Source organism: Conger conger, chromosome 18, assembly GCF_963514075.1.
Source record: "Conger conger chromosome 18, fConCon1.1, whole genome shotgun sequence".
Lineage (NCBI taxonomy): Eukaryota > Metazoa > Chordata > Actinopteri > Anguilliformes > Congridae > Conger > Conger conger.
The window spans coordinates 11169375-11191905 of NC_083777.1; the positions used below are offsets into that span (position 1 = coordinate 11169375).

The 22531-nt window shown below is 42.3% G+C and overlaps 1 protein-coding gene across 1 annotated transcript in view; it reads left to right on the top strand.

Annotated features, from left to right (window-relative positions):
• The first annotated feature begins 157 nt into the window (after window positions 1-157).
• zmp:0000000760 (collagen alpha-1(IX) chain) overlaps window positions 158-22531 on the top strand; it is a 28143-nt gene continuing 5769 nt past the window's right edge. The window contains exons 1-22 of the mRNA XM_061228709.1: window positions 158-185; window positions 5102-5225; window positions 7328-7721; window positions 8345-8422; window positions 8528-8623; window positions 8719-8772; window positions 13124-13177; window positions 13391-13444; window positions 13943-13996; window positions 14321-14374; window positions 15486-15539; window positions 15625-15678; window positions 16391-16444; window positions 16791-16835; window positions 16917-16970; window positions 17266-17319; window positions 17436-17489; window positions 18305-18376; window positions 18469-18504; window positions 21341-21385; window positions 21684-21716; window positions 22188-22334. Of these exons, the coding sequence (XP_061084693.1) occupies window positions 158-185; window positions 5102-5225; window positions 7328-7721; window positions 8345-8422; window positions 8528-8623; window positions 8719-8772; window positions 13124-13177; window positions 13391-13444; window positions 13943-13996; window positions 14321-14374; window positions 15486-15539; window positions 15625-15678; window positions 16391-16444; window positions 16791-16835; window positions 16917-16970; window positions 17266-17319; window positions 17436-17489; window positions 18305-18376; window positions 18469-18504; window positions 21341-21385; window positions 21684-21716; window positions 22188-22334 (1692 nt within the window). The remainder of the gene's footprint in view (window positions 186-5101; window positions 5226-7327; window positions 7722-8344; window positions 8423-8527; window positions 8624-8718; window positions 8773-13123; window positions 13178-13390; window positions 13445-13942; window positions 13997-14320; window positions 14375-15485; window positions 15540-15624; window positions 15679-16390; window positions 16445-16790; window positions 16836-16916; window positions 16971-17265; window positions 17320-17435; window positions 17490-18304; window positions 18377-18468; window positions 18505-21340; window positions 21386-21683; window positions 21717-22187; window positions 22335-22531) is intronic.

Consider the following 22531-nt stretch of genomic DNA (forward strand, 5'->3'; position numbering starts at 1 on the left):
TTTTGAGTGTAGATATAATGCTAGACATTTTTGGTAAATGTTGGATGCATCTCAACATGTTTCTGCTCACAAAAGCCATAAGAGTGTACGTGTGTGCGCATTGGACCCGCGGCCACTTGTTGAACAGCCCCGCCTCCAAGTTGAATCTGTGGCCTGTATGGCTCCACCCGCCGTCAGTGATAAAGGTGAGTTTGTTTTCATTATGATTACGAACCTGGGATAATGACTAAACTCATGCACAGAATAGTTTAGCCTTGAAATTACATTCATGTACAAATGAATGCTTAGTGCATCATTGACAAAAAGAACTGTGCCTCTCAATCATCCTTGAAAATTTTGTATCACTGCCCTTGTTTCCGCTTTGGAATTGAATTCGTGAGCTGAGAATTAAAAGGTTCGATCTGCGTTGTGAGTTTTGAGATTCTTCAAAATATTCCACAGGAATGGGGTCCAAGCTGACACTACCTTTTAAATTTTGGATTTATTCATACATTTAAACAGTATTTTTGTATAAAACATGTACAAACATATTTAGTTCTCTATAAACAACATATTTATAATACAAAGTTATTTTTGCCATTTTATTTTTGATTATTGGAAGTAATGATTTACCTCAGAATAAAATAATGTAGGCTACATGGCATGGCAAAACTGATGGATAAAATGTGACGTCTGGCCAAAAATAAACTGGAAAATTTCTCTCCAAATATTACAACTGAAAATGTGCGCTGTCCAGCGTGGCATCCGCTTCCTTGTCCTGATAGAACGCTTGCTCTTTCTCTTTCAATCCCTCATTAAGACAAATATTAATTAATATTAGCAGTATATTCATCGTACAAAGTATTTAATTTTATAGATTTAATCAATACAGAGAAAATGGTGTGCTGCGTTTATGGCTTTATTGCTGTGAAAAGCGGTTGGTTCTCACGAGCGGCGGAATGTTTGCAGAGAAGCTCGTGCCTGCCCGTGACATGCCACACCTTTCCCCCAGGGCACTGAAACAATCAATGACTGTTATTGGAGAAATTAAACAGTTCTTAAACACTGCATTTTATTAAAATATATGGGATGTATGATATTTTATTCGATCTCATTTGACTCGCTAAATGTGCGAAATTGATTTAAAATAGAGCATAGGTTTAGTTTGAATTTAAATGGGAATTCCTTCTGAGTAAATGTGTTTGTTCTTCTCACTGTTTTTTAAATTTAAAATATAAATATCCACATATGTTTCGGTGATGATATAATAAAATTGTCTATCATAATATAGCCAAGGCTTGTTATGTCTAAATTCCGTGCTCAAATTCATATTCAGATGCATAATGCATATTCTTTCAAGAAAATATGGCAAAAGACAAATGGTTTGACAAACTATCCTAATCTGTTAACTAGTCGCGTTCACAAAAAGAGAGGGCTGGCGAATCAAGTGCAGGCCCATCAATATTCTACAGTAGCACCATAAATCAAAAGAGCTTCATCTACTGTAAACATTTCAAATGTTTGGCGCTTATCCACATCTGACCATATCTATGCATTTTACAGTACGGATATGTTGTACAATTTATATTTTAATCATTATATTTGCAGCGTGTTATTGCTGTTATTATAGGCCATATGCTTGTTGATAAATGCTTGTGTTGACCAATCACTGTGATTAAATCTATATAACTGGACGACAGTTTGTGGCAAGTGGACGCTAGTGACTGCGTGTAGACCTATAGGAGTGGGTAGATCCCACAGGACCGAAGGTGGAGTGGAGAGCGAGGGTCAGATTCTCAGGAGAGCCAAGACTATTAGAGTGAACGGGGCTTCCCTTTGAAGTCAAAAGTTCGGCCTAGCGATGACACTTTAAAATTGACTATAGCCTGCTCTCACTGCGGAACCAGGGAAGGAACCTTCCGCAGTCCGCCTTGGGGACCTGCGATTCAAGCATATGTAAGCGAAATCTTTTTTATGATTTACTATTCAGTAAAACCATTGCCTACCTAATATTTTAACGGACCACTTTTTAAGCATTACAGGGGACCACGCAGAGATGGATTGCTCTCAACACATCTCTATTGGTAATATATATTAGAGGATTTAACTAGTTTGAAATAAATAGTGATTTAAAAGCTTCCATGTGGGATGAAAATAGACATTGTGATAATGTATTTACTGTTTATTTATAAATGCAAGGTAAACAATTGAAGGGTGGCTAAGCAACAACACCAGCAAGATGCCTCTTTTGGGAATATTACATTCAAATGGTGGTTGACCATTTGAATAATATAAAATAATCACAACCAGGAGATCTTTCTGTACATCCACATGCTAAAAAATACTTAAGTGTAATTCGGAACACTGACGAGTTAAAATATTATTTCATCGATTTAATTGATCAAAAAGTATTTTCCCATCTTGTCAGTAGCATTTCAAAACGTGCACGTGGGAGCAATAGAGCCAAATGTATTTATATTAACTACTTAATTTAAAATACGTATGTATGTATGTATGTATGTATGTATGTATGTATGTATGTGTATATATATATATAATATTTATGCCTATGTGCACAGTAGGCTACTCTTACAAATGGTCAATGGTAACATAATTAGGCTACTTTATAATGTGAATAATCTACCCTTTACATTGTATTTACATTCGAGAGACGGGCATCTTGCCATTAATGTAATGTACTGTAATCTTATTAGACGCTGCTTTTAGACTGGAGATTTTTTGACTGAGCGAAAATTATCTTATGAAAATGAATTCTACTTAGCCTTAATATCGTATAATATCGTGGAGCACTACCATCTAAACATGTACAGGAAATATCAGAAAATATACTTATTTCAGGAATGTAATTTACAATATATTTTGGTGGCAGGTTGATACTGGACTTTAGTAAGTATAGCCAAATTGAAGAAAACTAAAATGCATATTAGAAAGGAAGGCACCGAATCAATGACGTATTGTGCATGAAACACTGAATGCTGCCTGAAACATATTACTCATGACATCAGCGGAAAGTAATGTAAATATCCAGCCTATTTAGCAAGGCTTTGCTAATTAGGGTGACTTTAGATCTGCACTGTATTCACATGTACACACGGAAATAAGGAACAGCGTCAGAATTGTCCAGAATTATTGTGTCTTAAAATATGTCTACTGTATCTTTATTATCTTTAAGTTTATCTATATGATCAATCATTATGTAACTACTAGGGAACCCAATTTAGTTTTTAATGTGTCCACAATATCTCTTTGATGCAGCCAGTATAAATGTAGGCAACGTTTTAGCCTAATTACGTTCATACCCACTCTCGCTTTAGTCTTCGAATGCTGTCTTGACTGATATATGTCACCTTACATCTAATTATGTAGCCTAACGGTCAATGTATGTCATGTTAAATGATAGGTTAGGTTTGGACATGCGCAGGGAGCCGTTTGGTGGATTCGTTTTACCTTTCAAAAAATCGAATGTAAAATAAGTCTACTTCTTGTGATATACTGTTTAACTCCATACATAGCAACTACTAAAATACTCACTAAACTAAACCAAGTTATATTTTTTATTAACTAAATGCATATATTGTTATTTCCTTTTTAAATGCATTTATTTTTGCAGGTGCATGTAATCCCTGAGAACTGCAGAAATGAAATCCACACGTGTGAAAAGGGCGCTGGTTTTTGCAGCGCTCTTTGCTCTCTCTGCAGTCATTCAAAGTCAGGAATTACAGAGTAAGTACACCAGTACTCAAGTAACACACAATCTGTTATCACTTTCAGGAATTACAGAGTAAGTACATCAGTACTCCAGTAACACACAATATGTTATCACTTGCTGCCCCTCACTGAGTTCACTGTGAGAGGGGGGAGTCTTAATCTGCGTATTTCAATGAAACCCCATAAAAAAATATTCATGAATATTATGGGTCTCACAAAGACTTAACAATAAGCTTGCATGAATTGGCATGAGCTATACATTTCACTTTGCACTGTACTTTATAAAAAATAGTTCATGAATATTTTCTTGTATTTATTTAATAGAATTTGCGTCTCCCTTGAAAGTGATATCTCTATCTCAATGGGATTTACCTGAATAAATAAAGGCTAAATAAATTAATGAAGTTGTTATCTGGTGAAAAGTTTAGCTGTTCAGTTTTGTTTTTGAATTTGTACAACATTAAATAATGTTAACAGCTACATTAGTTAATGGCAATGTGTGTACCCTTATTGTAAAGTGTGGCCAAAGACAGTATAGATCTTTCTCAGCTCCAGAATGTGATTGGGCCAGCCAGCATACTACTGTCTGATGTGTACACAATGCGCCCTCAGCCTTTTAGCGGTGGGATCTGAGGACAAGAACCGATAAAGCACCGCTGAGTGCATCACACCGATATGACCAGCAGATGGCAGGGCAGACACATGGGAAGAGTAGCCCACCCAGGCAGATGCTATACTAACCTCTGGCTGTCAGAAACCTTTAGGCATTCGGCTAAGCAAGTGTATTAACACTGTTATGAGTCATGAAGATGTCAACACCAGTTTACGTGCCTTTTCTGAATGGCAGAAATATGGCTATAAATGTATGCACTACTGGTTTAATCCAGACAGACTAAATTAATGTAATCATTGGTTACACTTGAATAATGAATAAATGTAACATATGTTCCTAGGGCAGAAGTGAGGCTGGCCTTTTTACCCATAAGGCCTCAGATGAAATAATACATTTGAGTTGCAGTTTTGCTCCTGAGGAGAGGTTAGACTTTACTGGACTATAAATGTTCAGCTCTACAAATAGATCATGTGTAAAATGTATGCAATGTGACTATGGGTTGCATCATTCACAAAGCAAAGAGAGCCAGAGAGAATTCAGCCTGGAAGTCTATCTGTAGTCCATAATGAAATCCATGTGGCCACCCATGGAGGCCATTTTAAAACATCGACATATCTTCCCTCTTTGTAACTGCGCAAGCTATTCAACAACACAGAACGCCCTTAAATATGCCTATCACTTCATAAATCCTGGTCAATGTGCAATTTACCTGTTTAGGGCCGTTCGTAAATCTCTTGTCCCCACCCGATAGTACCAAAAACCAAGTCTGTTGATGTCCAGGTTTTGACCTTCTTGAGGAGTTTCGCTTGTCGGAAATCTCTGGTATCCAAACGGTGAATGGATCAGGACCGGGTACGGTGGCTTTCCGGGTCGATCCCTCTGTCCACCTGAGGAACACCATCAGGTAAGAATGAGCTACTCCCATTCTTTCCACACCCAACCCAGCATGCTGTGGCCTGATTGGTTCTCTTAGAAATGGGCTGCAAGCTCATTGGTACATACTCATCTCCAAGGCCCTTATAGGGCAGCAGATGTGAAGCGATGTAGCAGATTAAGCATTGCATTATTTATGCATAAAAACATGTGGTGCATCATTCCTCTTTGGTTGTCATAAAGCACAAACTTAGCACAAAACTGATTTATAAAGTGACAACACCAGCCTCGTAAAGGTGTTCTGAGTGCTTTATGAGGGCCTTCAAAAGTTTCACTAAATCTGAAGTGTTAGCCTCGAGAGGACTGCCCGGTGTACTACAATATTTATGGTGAACATTATGTTCTAATGGGACTGATATTAAATATCTCAGGTAAGTTGTCAGCTTTGAATATTTTTCTCCTGGAGCTGAAACTCAAAGTCACAGTGGGTCATACCAATGCAGCTGTAGGGGGAGGGTGATTTTGAATGAAGTTCTGATTACATTTACAGTGGGCTGTACCACTACTGCTCCTGTGGGAAGGGGCTGGCATCTTCCATAGATGAGCATTCTGATTACATTTACAGCTCATCTGCTTGTTGGAAAACTGCTGCATTGCGCAATAGTCAATTGTGGTACTCTGATTTCTGAAGTGGCTGTGTTAAGTGTGGGATATGAGTGTTGGTTTTTGGTTGTTGGTGGGGTGGTATTCAATGTCTTTGTCACTTAAGATGTGCCAGGCACCCTACTTTAGCCATGTCTATGACAAAAGCCAGAGAAGAACCCAAGTCATTTGAATACAATTTCACATGCAATGTCCATTTCGTATAACTTCACAATTTGAGGTCAATTTAATACTGCATTGTATGCAATGTCCATGTATTAAAAAACCAGTGTCCATCTATTTAATTCAGTTTCTTCTGCAGGTGTTAAGTTATTTGCCACCTGCAAGTTCGTATTAAATATGCACCGTAGACCAATAACAGGATGACATATTTTAATCTATCCCCGTGGGCTCAAAACACGTTAGCTTGTGTCCAATTCTCGTTGGGCGTTTCATGGCGAACTCGTTATTTTCGTGTCGTAATATTCAGTCGTATTCGGTCCTGCAAGGGCAGGGGCGGCTAAGCGAAGCCGCATTTCATACAGGCATCCCAGTGAATGTGTTTACAGCCGGTTCCTCGCATATGAGGGATGAGTCACACTCCTGGAGCTCTGAAGAGCTCTCTGTGGGTCCGTACCCCTGCGCTGTGGCCCTACGTCCTCACTGAACTCTGCCTCCGAGCTCAGCCAACTTTGTTTATGTGGGAAACGCACAGTGAGTCACATCTCTGTGGTCAGGACTTCTGATGTGAGCCATATGAATATGATCACCAAATTAGTCCCGAGATTCGCCCCGACAGAGCGCTCTGCTGGCAGGTCTGAGGGGAGAAACAGGGGGACAGTGTCGATGACAATCGTATAGACAGCGTGCTATCTTTAGCTGCGCGCTGTGTTCACACTTCGAACGCAGAAGCTAACAACTAGCTACCGAAACCCATCTGCAAGGGAAATGCGTGCCAGTTTACCGACAAAATGTTTAACTAAAACATCAAACGCCAACAGGTGTGATACAGTTAATGTAAGCCAGGACAATTTGTGAAGGCTAAAGAGGAATAATGAGAATTATTATGAGCAGTGCTCTTTGTGCATTAATCAAAATATGCATTGGTGAACTGAATTAGTGTGAGTAGCGAGTGAGTAGTCTAATTATAAGTTAGACATGTGTTGAGTGTATCAGACCTGGGTCAAATACGTAATTGTTTTGGATACTTTTCTACGCTTTACTTAGCCTGTCTGGTGTATGGGAATCAATGAAATTGCACCAGGCAAGATCAAAGTATTCAAATCCCAAACAATGACGTATTTGACCCAGGTCTGGAGTGTATTAGCACATTAGTCAACGTGCACTGGAGGAGTTTCTTTCTTAGTCGGTCGACATTAGAGTGTGGGTCAGGTAGGGAGGGTGATAACTGTTTGCACGTCATAGTATATGCTTGTTAGTGTAGGTAGGAGCTTAATCTAGCGTGTCAGGTCAAATAATCCTTTGTTTTAGCGAGGTTTACCCAGACGGCCTGCCCTCCGACTTCTCCATCATCGCCACCTTCAAGATGACGGAGGAGGCGGCCCGGGGGCCCTGGGACCTGTGGCAGGTGAGCGACGGGTTCGGGCGGGAGCAGATGGGCGTGCGCTTGCACGGTGACTCGCGCTCCCTGGAGTTCTTCTACACGGGTCCCCGCGGCGCGCCGATGCGCCGGGCCTTCCGCGGCGTGGACAGCCTGTTCGACGAGGGCTGGCACAAGCTGGCGCTGAGCGCCCAGGGCGACCGGCTCAAGCTGCTGGTGGACTGCCAGGAGGTCAGCACGGCCTCCGTGGACCAGCCGCGCCCCGCCATCCGCAGCGGATACACCTCCATCGTGAAGAGGGCTGCCCGCAACCGCGGGGGCTCGGTGAGTGAGCCCAAAACATGCTCAAATAAAAGTATTATTATTATTAGCATTATTATTAGCATTATTATTATTGTTAGCAGCAGTACTAGTAATAGGAGCACAAGTATTACTTTTTGTATTATTATTACTATTACTATTATACAGTATGTGCATACTCTCAGATGAAGAACTAGCTATCTGTAACACATCACGATTCCTTGGACTGCAGTTGTGGACGTGTTTTTTGCTGATCTGCCAATAGACTCTTCACTGTTGAGGTGCCATTCTCATAATCATAATAATAATAATAATAATAATAATAATAATAATAATAATAAATATTAGATTTGTAAAGTGCTCTTATTTAATATTACACCACAGAGGTGCATGCATTGCTATTAATATCTGTTAATTGAACAAAACACAACTATTTGTTTCAATAATATTAATACTACTTATACTAAAAAATAAAAAGTGTAGTTCAAGTAAAAAAAGTTAAAAATGGTTGCACATATGTAGAACATTAAAAAATAAATATGCAATCACTGTTTTTAATCAGTTACAGAGGAGCAAACATACACAGAGTATTAAAAGCACATGTAAGAACAATGGATTTTTTATGCTTTATTATGCTTGTCCTGCAGGTGGATCTCCAGCAGATGGTGCTGTCGTGCGACGCAGATCAGGCTTACTCCGAGCGGTGCTGTGAGCTGTCCAACGTGGTAAACAGGGCCCTCAACATTTTGGGCACAGATCCCATTCTCTTTCTGTAGCGGGGTCAGTGCTTTTAAAGCCAGCGCGTGTGTACCTCTTTGCCCTCTCTGCAGTGTGGGGGCTATGCTGAAATTGGCCTGACAGGAAGCAGGGCCTCTTGCCGGTGTCTTCACGGACAGCCCGGGGTTCAGGGCGCTCCCGGACCGAAGGTCAGAGCCAGCTCTCATTCTCCAAAATGGCCACTGATCATAACTGTCTGACGCGATGCCCCTTTCTATCTGATGGTTGTTGTCTCTTTCTGCAGGGCCACACGGGTCTCCCGGGCAACCCAGGAGACACAGGAAAACTTGGTAACTGGGTGAGTGTGGTCTGTTCAGCATGGGCTCAATTCTTCTATGGTGCTTCGCTGCAAATAAATATGAACATGGATTTCCCCTGTTCTGGTGCCATAGCCTCATTGGCACCTTTGCCAGTGGGGTGAGGGGTGTTTCAAGGGAACGGCAGGCGGTTGGTCCATGTAAGGGACATAATCACTTAACACTGATGAAAGAGGGGAAAAGCCCTGGTTGTGGAAGCAAGGAAGTGAAGCTGTGGAAAATGGCAGCAAAGACTCACCCATGAGAGGAAACCAAGGAAAGGAAGGCGAAAGAGAGTCTCCATGGAGACGGTAAACACAGAGCCTTCTTATGGCTCAAACTGCTGCCTGGTTGTGAGATTAAAATATCGAGGTCCATGCTGAAACTCAACTCTGGGCCAAATGAAACAGAACCCTGGATAGCTGCCATTTTCCCCAGAGTGTGGAAATCCCTCCAGTTGCAGCCTGTTGTGCCTCCCCTTTCATCCAAACTTTACTAGGCCCCTGCAACCAGGACGGCCTGAGATAGCAGCAAATGCAGCGCCTTACTTCACGCTAATACCGCTTGCAGTACCTGCCAGCGTACCACCACAGAGTTGTCCGTCTGAATTTGATGATTCAGTCCTTAGTTTTCAAAGACAATGCGATGATTTGGAAACGCTGGGCACCACACGTTATCTCATGTTCTGGACATGACATACAGTGAGCTCAGCCTTTTGTAATGACATCCATACCCACCAGCTGCTAAGGAGCAGTATGGTGAGGGAGATTCAAAACAGAGCTGAATCACAGCTAAACAATTCTACAATTATGTCTGATATTCACAGTGCACTTGCAGAATAATAGTTTCCACTTCTTTGTTGTTTATAATAAATATCTATATATTTAATACGGATGCATTTTCTGTTTCCAAAACTAGAAGTCTGCCCAGAATGTGTGTGGTTGAAATTTCACTTAAAGCAATGCTGAAGGTGGAAGGTAGTCTGGTTGCTAAGACACAAAACAGGCTTTGTCAACAAATAAATAATCTGTGCTGTGTACAGCTTGGAACCAATATACAGCAAATCTGTGGCTAGAGCCCACCACACATTTTCACTGCAAAAATACGTTAATACGTTTTGTTAACATGTTTATTCGTTTTATATTTAGATTGAGATATATTCATTTTACTTTCCGAAGACAAAAATATTGCCAATGAGGCACGATAGTTTGACTCCTCTCTAGTTTAGCCTATTATGGTGTAAGAACTTCACTTGTGTCATTTTGTCACTGTTGTTATTTTTTGCATCGTTGACATCAGTTAGACCTCTAATTAACTTCGGTCAGCCTTGTAGCTGTGACGCAGGTCGACAAATTGTTTGGGGAGTATCTGCAGGATGGTCACCAGATGATTGGCTTACTAAGGTTTGGGTATGAGCTGCAGTATGACGTTAGTGGACTATGATCAGAAGTCTGTCACAGCTCATGGGATGCAAGTGGTCTAGTTGGCAAGTACAAATCAGATGATGTATTAAATCAGGGCTGCCCAACCATTTTCCTGGAGATCTAGGTTTTAACACCAACTCCACACCTCATTCAACAGCGAATTAGTAGAATCAGATTAGGGTGCCAAACTAGGGTTGAAATGAAAATGTACAGGATGGTAGATCTCCAGGAACAGGGTTAGGTAGCCCTGGGTTAAATCTATTTCAAACGTCATAGTAAAACATAAAGTCATATCAGCAGTAGCTGACACTATCATTAATGATAGAGACAACAGCAGCATAAGGGCAACTACAGACATGTGCTGCTACCTGAAGGTGGCGCTATATACTTCAAACAGTGAGCACAGGATATAGTGGCCATTGACTGTGCTTACTAATAGAGGAAGAAGTGCGCCTTTCACCCGTATCCAAACACTGACGTTCATAACTACTCTTTACAGTGTGTTTGGACCAGATATTTAGTGTGGCCACCTATCCTTTCCCAGGATCTCAAGTTTAAATCCTGTCGGATTTCTGTGTGTTCCCATACTTAAGCGCTTAATTGAAGTGGTTTATTGACTACAGAGTCCAAACGAGGCCTAAATTGGCTGCCTCTAGAAAAGAAACCACAAAAACCTGCAGACATTGTGGCCCTCCAAAAGTTCCAGACGCCTGTTTTAAAGCCTTGTAATGCCTTGAAAGGCAGTGCTTAAAGACCAGTTTTACTAACGAGAATTGATTTTAGAATCAGGACCCAATTACTCATATACATTAATGAACACCATCTTTCTTCTCTGCTTTTGGCCAAAACCATCGTGCTTTCCATTGTAGTTTTTCAAAACATACTGTATCTCTGATGTAGTTCCAGTCCATTGTAGCATGGTATGCAGTGATGGACTGTAATCTCATTAAATACGCAATCAGTCCCCCTAACATAGCAGTGTGTCTATCATTTACATAGTATAAATATCATCAAAGACATTGCTTGTGATATGTGCTCTGTAAACCTTAGTGAGAGGTCTGTTATCACAGCAAGAATGCAAGCATAGGCAAGCACAGATACACTTGTAAAATAAGCACACATACACACACACACACACACACACACACACACACACACACACATACATGCACACACACCTCAGACTGCTGGCATACTGGGTGGTCCCAGTCTCCCAAACTGCTGAAATTGAAAGCATTTGAAGCTGTTCACGGTCATGCCTGTGAATAAAGCGTCACAGTTTCTCACACACTGACCTCACGGAGAATGCTGCTTAAGGGGTTGTGTACCAAATACACTGTTACAAAAGGGGAGAGATCACTAACCCTAACTACACTGTTACAAAAGGGAGAGGTCACTACCCCTAACTCCACTGTGACTAAAATAGAGAGGTTTCTAATCCTGACCCTAACTGCACTGTTACTATCCCTGACCCTAACTACACTGTTACTAAAGGAGAGAGGTTAATAAGCCTGGCCCTAACTACACTGTTACTAAAGGAGAGAGGTTAATATAATAATATGTAATATAATTTGTACTGGCTCACACACACTGTCATACGTACTGAGACGTGATCCTTAGGACGAGGGTTACACACTGAGAACACAGCTGCATTCAGGACACAGTCTGTTTCATAATAACAACGACAAGTACCTCTAGGCCAAATGGATTTTGAGCAAAATACTCTAAACAATGAGGTGACGGTGTCAGATTTCAAACAGCAGTTCATTTTTCTATGAAGGGACAATCTTCCCAGAGATCAGTAACAGTCACAGAAAACAATTATCAACAGATAGCAGCAGAGAACCATTTGCAGCTCATATAAGATCTGTGACAGGATGGCTTCATACAGAGTTTCATATCCAATGTCTACAGGACAGTCTCAATATGGGACTACTTAATGATTCTCCAATCAGTCGATTTTGGTACGTAAGCCTACACCAATGAGCCAAAGCATTATGACCACTCGCAGATGAAGCGGATAACGTTGATTATCTCATAACAATGGCACATGTCAAGGTCTGGGATATATTATACAGTAAGGGAACAGTTGGCTCTTGTGGTTGATGTGTTGGATGTGGGAGAAATGGGCAGACGTAAGGCCTGAGTGACTTTGACAAGGGTAACAGGGTTAGAGCATCTCCAAAACGACATGGCTTGTAGGGTGCTCCCGCTCGGCAGTGGTGAGTACCTACCAATAGTCATCCGAGGAGGGACAAACCATGACAGGGTGTTGGGTGCCCAAGGCTCATTGATGCACAAGGGCAATGCTATCCCGTTTGGTCTGAACCGACAGAAGGGCTGTGGCACAAGTCACAGAAAATTGTAATGATCATTACAGGATGAATGTGTCACAACAAGCAATGCATCGCACCCTGAGGAACATAGCAAAGAGTTCAAGGTGTTGCCCTGGCCTCCAAATTCCCCAGATCTCAATCCGATTGAGCATCTGTGGGATGTGCTGGAACAACAAGTCCAATCCACAGCAGCTCGACCTCGCAACTTATAGGACTTATAGGGTGTGCTGCTAACGTCTTGGTGCCAGATACCACAGGACACCTTCAGAGGTCTTGTAGAGTCCATGCCTCTGTGGGTCAGAGCTGTTTTGGCAGCACACGGAGGACCAACAGCATATCATAATGTTTTGGATCATCAGTGTATTGTTTGGCCTATGTCTGCCTATTTCTTATTTCCCTGCCTGGCTTCCTGGATTGTCATTGGCACAACTCTGGTCATCATGGTAACAAATAACAATAATCAAGACTAGATACTGAAAGCTTTCTTATAGCCTCACTCATGAAGGCACTACTGTACTTGGGTACACAGTTAGGCCATTCTATTCTATTCTATTCTTTCTCTTATCATTCTAATGAGGGATCTCTGTCCTCAGGGAATCAGAGGAAACACAGGTGACTATGGAGTAATCGGGAAGACGGGTCCTGAGGTAAGTATTACCTTTACAGGGACTGTACACACAGTCCCCAACCCTTACCCGTAGATTCCACATGCGGACATGTGATACGAGCTCGTACAAATGGGATGGCCACTGTTTTCACGCTCCCTTACATATGCACATACAGTACCAGTTCTTACACAGGGGGATACTCTCTATTTCCACGCACTGTGTCTGAAATGGTTGCCTTGTGCTGTTTTTCAGGGCATCGACGGGATCAAGGGGGAGAAAGGGATGAGAGGACTCCATGGCCTAGTGGTGAGCCCGCCTGCTGTGACGTCATTAGGTGTCTCTAACACTGCGCTGCCTGCCTCTGTTATCACACCGGTTCAGTGTCATTAACCAGCTTTTATCACACAGGTTCAGTGTCATTAACCATGTTTTAACACACAGGTTCAGTGCCATTAACCATGTTTTAACACACAGGTTCAGTGTCATTAACCATGTTTTAACACACAGGTTCAGTGTCATTAACCAGGTTTTATCACACAGGTTCAGTGTCATTAACCAGCTTTTATCACACAGGTTCAGTGTCATTAACCATGTTTTAACACACAGGTTCAGTGTCATTAACCATGTTTTAACACACATGTTCAGTGTCATTAACCAGGTTTTATCACACAGGTTCAGTGTCATTAACCAGCTTTTATCACACAGGTTCAGTGTCATTAACCATGTTTTAACACACATGTTCAGTGTCATTAACCAGGTTTTATCACACATGTTCAGTGTCATTAACCAGCTTTTATCACACAGGGTGACCGGGGGCCCAAGGGCTTGAAGGGCCTGACAGGAGCTGCAGGGTTCAAGGTCAGCACTGCTGTCTGAATAAAAAAAAAAATACTCTTGGACACTGTTAACTGTAAACTTCACTTGGGGGAATCACTTCAGAAACCCAGTTATGTTAGTTTTTTAGAAAGGTTTGCCTTTCTACAGACCTTCTGTAGTAAGAGTTCAGCAGTTAGGGCAAGGGTTACTGTAGTAAGATAAGGGTTGGGCAGTTAGGGAGAGGGTTACTGTCATAAGATAAGGGTTGGGCAGTTAGGGAGAGGGCAACTGTAGTAAGATAAGGGTTGGGCAGTTAGGGAGAGGGTTGTTGTAGTAACATCAGTGCTGTTCTTTGGGCCCTCACAGGGAGTGCGGGGGACACCTGGAGAGAGAGGGGAGACGGGTGACCAGGGACAAGTGGTGAGTTTATCCCTCACGTCCCGTCTCTTCATTTCAATGCAGTGCATTTCTAACGCTCATTTAGTACGGTGCGCAGCACGGCTGCAACACGAATGACGCGTGCAGCACGCACTGTAGGAGGCAGCGCAGCTGGCCTACCACACTTTACACAGACTCGGTTTGTGTTGCAGCAAGGCCTTAGGCCTTGTTTCCTGGAGTTTGCCGCAAGATTGCATTGAAAATGTAATGTTTGTCAACAAATACAAGTGAAATTACGGCTCTCCCTACACCGAGGTAAAACATTTGAGCTGGTGCAAATCCTTTTTCAAAATGTTTTTATCCCAGTGCTATGTGGCACACAGTGTGTATATACAAACCAAAGTAATTAGCACTTTATGTTTCTCTGCTTTTCCTTACCCATTTTTCAACAGAATAAACAATGAACAGTCCTATAATGACAAACAATAAATCAGATAATGTGTACCCAGCATTTTAAAGCTCATGTGTTTAAATACTTAATTGTCTGCGGCAACATGCAGCAAACAGACCAGAAGCGTAAAACAATTACGCTTGCGATGCATCGGACAATGTGATGCATCCACATCTGGTGTAAATACACACAAACGTCTACTTCTAAAAGCATTTTGGCAACTTGTGACTGCTGCACAGCTGCTATCATATCATATTATAGCAAAATGAGAGTTAGGCCCCAGATAACCATTAGAGTTAGAGCTCCGGAAAAGAAATTACATGCAAAAAAAGTTATCTTCCAGGAAAAGCTTTGTACTCTGACGTGTATACGCTTTTTTCTGTGATTAGCTACAGTATTGCAGACAGTGTCTGAGATAGACATCAGAGACGGCAATATAGATCATACATTTGCTCACAGTCAATTGCATGCATGGGCTTGAGGAAATATGTTGGGCACATGTTGCTCATGGGTAATGTAATCATTCATTCATTGGGTGAACTTGTTAGTTTAGGGGGCCGTTGTACTGCTTCACATGGTGATATGCCGGATGCCAGAGAAGAGCGCACTGGTGTTTGAGAATGAAAGAAATGTTGAGTGAATGCTGTATAAACCCGTCACCGACAGGAAAGCATTGTCTTACTCACACTGTCTTCTCTAAAGGGGGATCGAGGTCCTCTCGGATACGAGGGAATTCCAGGCTACGACGGAGTGAAGGTAATGCCCATCGTGTCTTCACTCACCTGACTGTTTCAGTCGTTCATCTGTTTCAGTCGTTCTCATCTGGCCTTTATTCCCGCAGGGGGACCAAGGTTTTCCGGGGCCCGAGGGGCCGGAGGGGTCCCAGGGACGACAGGTATTTAAACGTCCTTCCAGGATTTGTCAAGAACATGAGACTGAAATTCCTCAAAGCTCATACCAATCCAGCAGAATATGGTAGATCCCTGCTTTCCCCAGATTCTCGAGGGTAAATGCCGGTATGAGCAGGAGTATTACTGGAAGTGGCATACAGTGTAAATTCCTCCAAATTACCAAAGGTCCACGGTTTAGTCACAGTGACCCCCAACTGACCCACATCACAGCTGAATTGAGTTGAGTCTGTTAGTGTACTGTGTTAGTGAGCAGAGCTCTGTATATTCTGAAACACAACAGGTGAATAACTGGATTATTTAAAATAACTCTGGTACTGTATGAAACAACACTACAGTGGTGTAATTGAACTATTTTACACAAAGGGCTGATCCAAGTACTATCTGAAAGCACACTACAGTTGTGTTTGCTGGGAATATTTTCAGTCGACTCCACCATACAATCCGAAACAACACTACACAGTGTAATAGAACTATTAAATATTTTATTCATTCAGAATCCAAAGAAAAATATATAGACATAGGGTACACTATGTACATTCCAGACTATATATCTAAATCATACATTTCTCTCTGTACCTACCAAAGGGGAGAGTGGCATTCCAGAAGCTTCTATCACAGTGATAGACAGGCTGTTTTTTGAGGATTCATTTAGCATGGAGGCCCTGCCCCAGATGTGTGACTTGTGTGTTCTTATAGGGCATTGTAGGGGATGCAGGGGAGCCAGGAACCCCAGGACTGAAGGGGAAGCCAGTAAGTACTTCTCCACTTTCTGTGTCCATGTTTACACAATGGACCACTCTGACCAGAAGCGGTTGGTGAGCTGGGGGGTCCAAACTATTCCTTTAAACTGATTAAAAAAACCCTTTGCTTCAAGATTGTTCTAAATCTGTATATGTTGATAAAATATGCCATCTATATCAAATGGTATTTTGTTAATTAAAGGCTATAATGATAATCCAGGAAAATGACTGAAAACAGGTCAAGACCAATAATCAGTTCAAGTCGAAGTTGTTCGCCCCACCAATTCAGCTCACCAATCGCCACTGTCTTTGACATGTTTCCAATATGATAAACAATCTCTTCTTCTTCGTGCCAGGGCCTCCAAGGATATAAAGGGAAACCTGGCACCATTGGATTGACGGTGAGGCGTATGGAAATAAGATTAACAAAAAATAATAGCTGTTTTGAAAAATAATCAGCTGTAACATCTCTGTGCTTGCAGGGCATTGTGGGGGATCCTGGAAACCCAGGAAGAGATGGAGACCCAGGAATTGAAGTAGGTGACACTAGAACATAGAAACTAGTACATAGAAACTAGTATTGTACTGCATTCTCAGAAATAAAGCTACGGAAAAGTGCATAAGTTTGTATCCCTAGCCAGAAATAATATTTTTGCATGGACAACATTCTCATTTGTACCCAAAGAGAACATTACTGTGCTTTAAGGTTACAGTTGGGACATTTGATCCTTGAAGAACAGTGTGTACTGCTTCATCATCTTTTTGTCGGGATTGTGTAGGCCTGTGTTGGAAAGCCCACCCAATATGGTGCTATTTTTTCCCCACTTACAGGCCTATCAGGGACCTCAGGGATCAGATGGGAGACCCGGGCGAGGTGGACAAAGGGTGACTGTCGTCTCAGCCTTTAAAGAATCTGTTTCTCCCTGTGCTTCCCACGGTAGCTCTGACAGTTGCTTTGGGAAATGTGAAGTGTTAAAAGTGCAGGTCTCTGTTTTCCACAGGGAGAGAAGGGAGCTCGCGGCCCCCCTGGGAACATGGGCCCGCAAGGATGGACAGTAAGTGGCTCTTACATTTTCTGCTCTTATTCTTCTTTTTCTGGCATCAAGTTGTCTAACATAACTTTTGTTAATTTAATGCATTTTATTATTGTCTCCTTATTCACCAGGGGCCAGTTCCACAAAACAGGATTACTGAGTTAGCCAGATAACTGCACATCCTGTCTATATCTATCTGGAACATGGACTGAAGTACAAATAGCAGTTCTGGCTTTTACTTTGTGCAGTTATTCAGCTAACTCGGTGATCCTGCTTTGTGGAATGGAGCCCTGGTTATACAGTATACTGAAGCAATGCAATAACAGTGTCTCACATGTGACCCTGAGACCTACTGTACCTTTTTAGACTGTTTTCTTGGTGCTTTTAAGATGAAGTGGACATGAAGTGGACATCCCAACTCATTGTTGGGATGAGTGATTAAGATAGCAGTACTGCATTTCATCTGTCTGTTTCCACCTCTGCTCTCTATTCATGTTACTGTCATGTTTATGTAGCTGCTGCTGCTCTTTTAAACCGATCAAAAGCACTTAGGTGCTTTGTTCCTCTGGATAGCACCATCTGCTAAATACATGTAATGCAATGTTATGTAATGTTAAGAGTTGAACCTTCAAACTCTTGCTTACGGGTGGAGCCCCTGAATCTCTGCACAGGAGACCCCTCGCTGCTAGGCAGCCCGAAACACACGGCACCCTGCCGTTCCACACATCCCCTGAGCGATGCAGGGGCGGGCGTCTACGTCCCCACGAGGAAACAGGACAGTTCAAGAACAATTAACCCTGCCCTACTGTCGATTGACGAGCTGTACCTTCCTTCAGGGGCCGAGGGGATACAAGGGGACGGCTGCCAAGCCAGGAAGACCTGGATTTATCGGGCCCCCGGGAGCCACGGTAAGCGCTCTGGATGGATGTCCCCAGACCCCTTTGAAGTGAGAGTAGGTTCTGCCTAAAGTACTAAAACATGCCCTCTGTCCGCTCTGCAGGGACACGTCGGATTACCTGGGAGGCAGGGCCCTAGGGTAAGACACGCTTTCCACTCTTCTCCTGTGTTAGGTAACTTTGGCTTTTCCCATGTATTTTCAGTAGAAAGGCCAGCAGGGTATTAGATGAAGGTAATAAGCATAAGCAGAACACAAGTGGCCTTCATTAAACATTTCCTCACTTGGGGAAGGGGAGTCATTTTTCCACATCAACACTCAATTCCACAAAACCCTCATGATTACATTTTATTCATATTTTATTATCGCTTAATGTGTTAATAACAGTTTGCGGCAGTCGGTTTTTGCAGTCAACTGTTGTTGCCAAAATTGTGTTTACAGTGTCCTCAAACAATGTGATGTGGTCCAAACTATAATGTTTTACAAAATAGCTAATAAAAATTGATTTACATTCTGCACATTTGGGAAAACTTTAAATGAACTTTTGTTTGGAAAGAATGTGGTTTGAAACACCCAGGGCAGGGAACATGCAAATTAATACAACATGAGAGCTGGTGGGCACAGCAAGGCTTATGAGGACACACAAAGTGTTGTCATTCACTGACTAAAAACTGAGAAGATTTTGATTGGTTTGAATCAAGCAAGCCACAGAAGCTCCACCAATTTTGGGCTTAATTCTCCCATAACTATAACAATCAATAACTCAACAATCAACTCAAACAGCTGGTTATTACAGCCCCATCATCACGACCGACTGTGCTGATTGTGCTTCATACTGTTATTATATTATATGGCATGATCATACTCCACAAGTACCCTCAGCAAACCTATGGAACTAAAGGACATATAACTCTCCTGGCTGGTCCACTGCTTTGTTAGGGTGAAGCCACGCCTGAGATCCCTCTCACCTCCCACAATCAGCAGTTTGCGGGTGTGTGTTTTCTATGTTTGATACACCGCGTCCTTATATGTACTGTATGTCAATCATATATATTGGAAATCACAACACAGCAATAATTAGTGAGACCTCCTTAAATAAATGTAATTTGAAATGGAGGACAGTTTACACATTGGTTATTACTCCATGTACCCCATCTTTTCCAGTCACTTACCTGACTTGCCATGCTATGGCAGCTATACCAACTTGATTGCGTAAGCGAAACATTGGCTCTCATTGAAAATGAACGAAGGCGACATCATCGCCTGAGAAGCTCGCTTCTCCTCAGAGGATGGTATGGCTTCACCATCACAGTGTTGTTCTTAGGGTGTGTTAATCCCACTGTCCTGTCCCCATAGCAGAGCTGTACTCAATGTGAGCTGGTACAGAAACACATTCACAGGCATTAGAAATGAGTCATATTAACATTGCTGAGACACTGTCCATGTCTGCTGAAATGCCAATATGATGAAAGACCAGTGTTCTGCTCATTCTGTTCCTCCACTGGGTAAAGGCATTTCAAATAAAATATATTGAACTTTTATTGAAATTATATATTGTTTCAAGATATTGTAGCATCTATATAAGGACACATCAAGAAACGCTTGCCACTTTCAGAAAGCAGAAGCTGTTGGGGTGTTCAGGCTTGACTGCATGTCGGATACTTTTAACCATGAGGCTGAACGGCCGTTCTTATCTACTGTATCTTTCACTGCTCTCGTTTTTTCAAAGAACGTGGTTCAGTAAAGATGCAATGAAGGCTCAATTCATCACGACATGGTCTTTATTGAGGAATGCGCTGTCGAATCGTTTATAAATCGTTTGCTTTCCGGCAGAGCCTTGCCATAGAATGGGTGGAAATGCGAGCACGGACGCGGGTCTTCTTCAGACACCCGTGTAAATTAGTTCTTAACGGTCCCACTTTTTTTTTGGCCAGATAGCTTAACAAATTGTTGGCAAACAGACAGGGAAGGGGAAGACAGTGCAATATCCAAGGGAAGCCATTCATCGGAATCCCACACCAACCATAAAGAGAAAAGGCCTGAGATCCCTCCGACTTCGGGAGGGGTGAGAGGGGTAGGAGTATGTTCTTCCTGCCTGGGCCCTACCCCTCATCCCCCTGATTCCCATTAATCTTCGGAATGTTCTGCCCCCAGACGATAATGCGCTCCGCAGCACCTGTATTCCTCAGAATATGTTCTGTGTGTTGCCTTTCGTAAAAATATTACTCCCATTCCTCCCACTCGCACGTGTCCGTGTCAGATAATGTTGCAGAGTGAATGCCTTGTCCAGGTGGTTTCGCTGTGTTGTCCTTGACAGCCTTGTCATGGTAGCTTGACCTTGTTGAATTGAATTTTTATGAAAAAATCTTTTTGAACACATTTGCAAATATTTTTTGGCAAAAAATAGGTATATGGCATAGGCCCATCATTAGTAATTATTCATAATAATAAGCTGTGTATAAAATATCACAGTTGTGAATATCAGTAGTGCCTGTAATGGATTTTATATAGAGAGGTTGCTTCATGCGAAATAAAACAAGATAACAGAGATTTGTTTACAGTAGTGTGCTGTCAGTTTCTTTCAGCAAGATAACATTTGTTTTCTTCCGGGGATTCATTGTCAGTTTCAAAACACATCCTGTACTCATCCCTCATAAATATCTTCTCCCACGCCAATTCAGGCTCTGACTCATTTACTGTGATGAAGCCACTCCTTTCTAGATAAAGACACATTATTATGTAGCCATTCCTAAATTAATTTCAGTATCGTTGCTCTGTTATAAAGTAGCACACACACAGACACAAAAGACACACGCATACACACACACATGCGCACACACACTCACACACGGACATTCTTGAATTTCAGTAAAGAAGTACCTGAAAAAACGAATTTGGTTTTGAGTCAAAGGGGCAGTGACAATACAATGTACAATAATGCACTTTTTTATATTGTTATCATTCTATCGTTATACAGGGTAATGTTGGTCTTCAAGGAATCCAAGGTGTTAAAGGTGAAGAGGTAATTGGATTATGTTGTTTTGTTCATTAATGTATATTTTTATTTGCGCATATTTGTAGCTATATCTATAGTGTGGATGATGTGATGCTGCATTGTCGATCATTCGACAGTTTGGGGTTTAGTAGTTTGCCAGGACATGTAGTTGAGGCACATCCCAGTCACATGTTCTAGTGCAGGCTTGATTGGATACCGTTTTGTAGTTTACATGTGAGCCAAAATAGCCTGAAAACTGTGTCCATGTTTTCTGGTGTTCTTATGGGGCTGTTTTGTTGGTTTCACGAGACTCCTCTTTCCACAGGGTGAGCCGGGCATGAAAGGGCCAAAGGGACAGGTGAGATGTTTTGAGAAATCTGATTGGTTTCCTTCTTTTGCATTGCATAAACACAGCTTATTGGTCTTCTTTCCATTTGTGTTTAGTTTAAACAACCTGACATTTTACAGTATGAATCAAGCAGGCGGTCATAAGAATCCAAGATCTGGAAGGATATTGGTGCCTTTTGCATTTGCAGCAGATGTGTAATGTACTGCTATCAGCAGCTTTGTTTTTGAGCTAAACAGCCAGAGATAAAAAAGCCCCCAAGCCCAAGAGTAAAGGTGGAAGTACAGGTGGGAGGAGCACATGTTGCCAAACTCCAGTCCTGTAAGTGGTGCGAAGACAACCTGTCCAATCAGTAGCACTAATAGCTCAGTTAATTACCCGGGCAGAAAGAAAACCAGGGCTGAACATTTGGCACCTGTATTTGGATTTGATGGCCTGATTTGATAATCCCTGCCTTACAGTTTGTGTTGTTTTTGTGCCCAGGTGGGAGACAGGGGGGAACGGGGCCCTGGGGGGCCTCAGGGCAAAAGGGGACCGGCGGGGGACCCCGGCCGATCTGGCCCGACAGGGGGAAAAGGTGTCCGAGGAGACGGGGGACTGGCCGGATTCCAGGGGCCTCCGGGGCCACCTGTGAGTACCCCATTATAACCACATGCTTTCATTTGGGCAAGTTCCCCTTGCGCTGCAAGAGAAGAGCACTCAGTGTGGATTGGATTGAGAGGGAAACAGGAGCCAGCGGTGTCTTGGTTCAGCTGGAATTCAGAGACAGGCTGACAGACAGGTTATGCTGTGCTATGCTATGCTATGCTATGCTATGTTATTATGTT